General features: G+C 48.4%; 1 protein-coding gene across 1 annotated transcript; it reads left to right on the top strand.

Moving 5' to 3' along the window:
* The first annotated feature begins 1013 nt into the window (after positions 1 to 1013).
* On the top strand, positions 1014 to 5003 carry Rasl11b (RAS like family 11 member B). The gene is made up of 4 exons (XM_076864917.2): positions 1014 to 1301; positions 1882 to 1938; positions 2999 to 3075; positions 3871 to 5003. Exons 1-4 carry the CDS (start codon positions 1160 to 1162, stop codon positions 4339 to 4341), a joined length of 747 nt encoding a protein of 248 aa, XP_076721032.1. The 5' UTR covers positions 1014 to 1159; the 3' UTR covers positions 4342 to 5003.
* The last annotated feature ends 862 nt before the right edge of the window (positions 5004 to 5865 follow it).

Genomic DNA, 5865 nt, shown 5'->3' on the forward strand with positions numbered 1-5865 from the left:
AGATCCTTTTGGGTTTCTGCTTCCCGATAGAGTCGGCATCCACAGACACTGCATTTGGGGTAACTGTTTTCTTACCATTTCATAGCTCCCCAGAGGAGGTGTGATGTGTGTGAGGCGCTAGAAAGCTTGTTGTATAATTACTTCTTGATTTGCCTCTTGGGGGCAGTACATGTGCTCTGCCGTGTGTGTGTGTGTGTGTGTGTGTGTGTGTGTGTGTGTGTGTGTGTTTTTTCATGCCAGCCTGCGCTGTCAACAGAGAACGTGGATCTAGAGCAAAATGGCACTATTTTGCCCCCAAGTCAAACATTACATTTTAGGGGGGTAGGTATGGGGGCCAATTATTGCAATTGTAGCTAAAATTTATGATCCAGGATGCCACCGCGGATGCATCCAAGTCAGTGCAATCACTCCCTAAATTAAGGAGCCCGGCAGCAGAATGCGAGGGAGCTCCAGTCCCCCCAAAAGCTCATCACACCCATGAGGTCCTGCACTGCCCTGAGCAGGCTCCCTAGGTAGGAACAGCTGTCCAGAAGTCAGCAGGATTCTGGGATGGGTGGGTTGGTGGGCTCAGGGAAGATGCCTGGGTATGCCCTTCGAAGCCTGGGGCCGCGCTCCCCCCAGGAAGACAGAGAACCGGATAAACTCACGCAGCCGCGGGGCCAGCACATTTCCCAGGGTCGGAGACGCCCGCTACCCCGCGGCCACAGCAGCTGCCCACTGCGGGCGCTGCTGGACCCAGCCCGGCGCTCGCCATTGGCTGAGCGGTGGGCTCCGGCCTACACGTCGCTCTCCCCGCGCCCGCGGCCCGGTTTTGCCCTCGCCTCACGGGGCCCAGGCACAGGCTCCAGGCACTCGCGGGGGCGCCGGGAGCGAGGAACAGCCTTGTGGGCGGGGCTTCGAGCCGAGGGCCCTGGGATTGGCCGCGGGGGGCGAGGGCGGGGCCGGCCTTGGAGAAAACCAGGCGCGCGCTGCCGTTGTGCAGTCCTAGCCCAGAGCTTCTGCTCTCTCGGTTCTGCGCCGTTTCCCTGCATTTCTTACTTTTTAATTTTTTTTCTTTACCGCGGAGCGCCCCGTCCGCGCCCACTCCTGCACTGCGCGACCTCCTCCCGCCCCGCAAGTCCGGTCCCGCGCGCGTGGTGCAGCCCCGGCTGGAGCGGCGATGCGCCTCATCCAGAACATGTGCACCATAGCCGAGTACCCTGCCCCCGGCAGCGCCTCCGCCGCCGATTGTTGCCTAGGGGCCGCCGGCCGCAGGCTGGTCAAGATCGCCGTGGTGGGAGCCAGCGGCGTGGGCAAGACCGGTGAGTCCCCGCGCTCAGGAGTTGGCGGGCGCGCAGTTCCAGGGCAGGACATGGGAGACCCGTGCCGAGATTCGTGGCTTAACCAGGCGTGGGGAAAGGTGGGAGCTGCAACTGGACCGCTTTCCCGCAGTCCCGCCGGGATTGCTTCAGCAGATGAGGCTGACTGGGATCCAGATTGGCCAGATGATTTCCCGGCCACTACCAGCACCACGGGGGTTAGATCTTTGGGGTTTAGAGCCTTGGGCGATGTCTAGCAGAGAAAGGGAAGTTAGTGAACATAATCCCTCCCAGAGGTCTCTAAAATTAGGGGAACGTTCGCTGCTGGAAGGCTTAGGTGTGGCTGAGCTGGACCCAGAGGAGGGGGTGGGCCACAAGACCCAGCTGGCAGAGCCATAATTCATCAGGCATGCTACCCCTTCGTCCTGTCTGTCTGGAAGAAGGGTCAAGGAGGTACAGGGTAGGAATTTCCTTCAGTGGCCGGCTGTGGCTTTCTCCAGGAAAGTTATTTTCCAGATGGGGGGTGGGGTGGAGAGTCATCCAATTCCCAGGGTTAACCCTCTTTCCTCTCTCTGACCTGCAGCTCTGGTGGTCCGGTTCCTCACTAAACGATTCATTGGTGACTACGAAAGAAACGCAGGTGAGGAAATGTGTTGAGGAAGATGCTGTCAGGAGTACTGCCATTCCCATTTCTCAGTGCCTCCCAGGCAGGTTCCTTTAGAGTGACAGTCTGAGAGCATCAGGATTCTGGCATTTACAATTCTGCATGTCCCTTTATACGACCCCCCCCCCCCCAAAAAAAAAAAAAAAAAAAAAAAAAAAAACCTGCCATCTGCCTCATTCCATTCCAGGCCCATTCATCATTTTATCAAGTGCCTGAAAGTATTCTCCTTGGTATGTTTTAACTATAGGGACCCCAGTTGGAAGCACCCTTTGTACTCCAGGGCCTCTCCCTTCAAAACAGGCCTGCAAAAGTCATAAAAAACATTGGCCAGCTCCTCCCCCTCCCCTCTTCCTCTCTGCTGGCTGCCTTTCAGAAGTGACCTTTTAAAGCAAAGGCCAAAGGACATCAGTTGTAAACCTAAAGTTCTCTTAACAAAGAAAATAACGGGATGGTAGAGTTTTAGAAGGAGAGTTCCTGAATAAATGAGAGGACAAATATTTCAATCCCTATGATTAAGAATAGCCACTGGGAGGCTTAAGGGCTTTCTACCTATGCTCTTTTAGCAAATTGCTTAAGTCCATAGAGCCTATGAATTACCTATAGGGGATTATTTGAAATGAACTATGCAGGCCATCTCAAGATACGATACGGTAGCCTTCTGCTTTGATGGAGAGTTGATAATTGTTGTGCCACATTTTTATTACATTTGATGTTAGCTGGGCATTACTAACCATATTTGCTTACTGAGCCATTATATCTCATGGCCCAAATATAAACTTCTTGTCAAAGAATGGTAACATATTAAAACAGAAACCCCACACAGGCTGAGCAACAAAATGTTCTTCAAGGAAACATTCTAGGGTTGAGTATATAATTCAGTGGTAAACTACTTGCCTAGCATGTATAAGGCTCTAGGTTCTTCTCCTCAGCAATATACATTCACCCCCACCACACACACATGTTTTAAAAGTTTTAAAAGTTGCACATGAAGGAAGATCATAATCTCTTTTTTTTGTCTGTTTGTTTGCCTTCATAGGTAATCTCTATACCAGACAAGTCCAGATAGAAGGTGAAACCCTGGCGATTCAAGTTCAGGATACTCCAGGTATTCAGGTAAGAAGCATTGAGACTTACTAGGTCAAAGGGGAGCTTAACTGTGGAATTGTTCAGTTGTTCTCAGAGTATCTCAAACTGGAGGGGGAAAAGACTTGAGGAGTCAGATCTAGACTTTTACATGTTGTTTGACACATTAATTGTATCTGGCTGTTGGTCAATCTTAGCCTGGCCTAATTTGGGAGATTTGGCTAAGAGGCAGAATCCTTCTCTTAGGAAGATTCAACACAGCAGGAAAGACTAAACCAAGCACTTGGAATTGGCGGTGATTCCTTGCTATGGTTAAAAAGGTCAGTTTTTACATATGTGTTTTTGGCATTAAAAACCAAATATCTAGGTATAGTCTCAAATACTTGGAATCACTTTTATGTTATGGAAAGTTACTCTATAGACAAAAGAGCCATGCTAGTGGTTTTTTTTTTTCCTTTTCTCCCTCTCCCGAACTGGGCAGTTATCCAGGTTTAAATGCTTCCAGCTCCTATCTTTACTTCCCCAGACTTACTGTCTAGCCAGTTAATTTCCCATTTTGTGCAACTACAAAGTCTCTCTGCATGGAGTTCTCTGCAGGTCAATTTTCCACTTGAGTGTGGTGAGCTGCACTGTTATTTATTCCAACTCTGTGCAGCTGGATCAACATATTGTCAAGAAAGCTGGAGTGTGTGGGGATCTAACTTGTTTATGACCTCCAGCCCGGCACTACTGTGAAGGGCTCTTTTGAATTTGCCAGCCACCCAAGCCAGGGTACTGTGCGGCACTGGCACTCCAATTCACCCTGGAACTGCCCTTCTCTTCCAGGTCCACGAGAATGGCCTGAGTTGCAGTGAACAGCTGAATCGGTGCATTCGCTGGGCAGATGCCGTGGTGATTGTTTTCTCTATTACTGACCACAAGAGCTATGAACTCATTGGCCAGCTCCACCAGCATGTCCAGCAGCTCCACCTGGGCACCCGGCTGCCTGTGGTGGTCGTGGCCAACAAAGCTGACCTATTGCATATCAAGCAGGTTGACCCTCAGCTTGGACTTCAACTGGCCAGTGTGCTGGGCTGTTCCTTCTATGAAGTGTCTGTCAGTGAAAATTACAATGATGTCTACAATGCTTTCCATGTCCTATGCAAAGAAGTGAGTCACAAACAGCAGCCCAGCAGCACACCAGAGAAGCGAAGAACCTCTCTCATTCCCAGGCCCAAGTCACCAAACATGCAGGACCTGAAGAGGAGGTTCAAGCAAGCTCTCTCTGCCAAAGTGAGAACTGTCACCTCTGTCTGAAGCAGGCCACTCAAGGGGATTTGGTCTTCTCAGAAAGAGGGCCTGAGGTTCTTCCAGTGCAGAAATGTTGGATGTTGGATGTAGTTCATGGTTCCAGAAAGGGCTGGAGCAGATGTGCCCAGAGGGCCTAAGGAACTGCTACAGAAAAGGAAGTGTTGTTTGGAGCAGGGGACAGGAGGACAGATGGATGAGGCTTGAGTGAGCCCATCGAGGCGCTCTGAATTATGTGACATATACTGTGTCTTTTCCTTTTGAGTGAAGAGGGGAGCAGACTGGCTTTGGCTTTTGTTCTTTGCCTTGTAAATGATGGTCAGTTGTAGTTTCACCAAATATATCGATGTGATTAATAGTGGGAAGGAAAGAACAAATTAAGCATTCACAGCCCCCTTTTTTTTCTTTCTCCCCCTCCCCCTTTCCTGTTGGATCAGTATGATTTGCATTTTTGGAACACTGTTCCTTACAGAATACCTTTCAAACTTGAAGGATACCCAGATTTCTTTAAGAACAAGGAGGAAGCCCCCCACACACACACACACAAAAGGTGGAGTTTATGGGCCAAAATATTCTGTATACAGACAGCGTAAGCTGTGGTTTTCAGGAAGGCGCTGGCTCTCCTGACACAGAATGGGCATGCCTGGTTGGACATGTGTGAATAGCTGTGAACTCAAAACAACCGAAACCCAGACAGACTAATTGTGAGACTGTGTAGTTTTTTTTTTTTTTTTTTTTTTTTAACTGTTGCTTGAAGTACACAGAAACAAAACTTGTCAATTGATTTTGGTGTGATTCAATTCAATGGCTCACGGCAATGACGTTAGGTTGATTCCTCAGCCTGGCTGAATCGTGGCTTTGGGTGGCTAACATACAAAACACTATGTTGCAGAAAGTGACCAGATGCCATGGCTACCCACCAAATCCCCTACCACAGATGCACTTTAAAAGCCACTCATGTTTTGGCTGAAACTGTAATTAATTTATTTTATGTATAATAAATCTGATTTTAAAACAGCAGACATCTGACTTGGTCTTTATTGAAATTTTAACCCTCTGCCCTTCAGATAAAACATCATTCAGTATCTTCTATTTCTTGGGCATGTTGAGTCAGGCATTATACACCTTTCAGAGTTATCTCTTAAGTCTCCCAATAAACCATTGAGGTCATTCGTTGGGGTATCTTTTATTAGCATCTCCATTTTATAGATGATGAAATTTAGACTTACGGAACAAGTTGAAGAACTGAAGGGCCACAACCTGTGAGTGTTGTGAACTGCGATTTATTTGGCACTTTATTTATTCTCCAGAGTAGCTTATGTCTATTCATTTCCTTCATGGTCTTCCAGGTAAACCTAAGACGAATGTCTTACTATGTGAATCTCGCAGCAAATCCTCAAGGGTAGAAATGCTTCTATACAAGATCAGTGCTTCTCTATGTGATTTATTTGGTAAGCCTCTTTGGGTGCACAGTTCTAAAAATACACTTTATTCTCACTGGAAAGCTCACAGCCACCAATGTATGGCTGCTCA

Source organism: Callospermophilus lateralis, chromosome 8 (assembly GCF_048772815.1).
Source record: "Callospermophilus lateralis isolate mCalLat2 chromosome 8, mCalLat2.hap1, whole genome shotgun sequence".
In the NCBI taxonomy this organism is placed as follows: Eukaryota; Metazoa; Chordata; class Mammalia; order Rodentia; family Sciuridae; genus Callospermophilus; species Callospermophilus lateralis.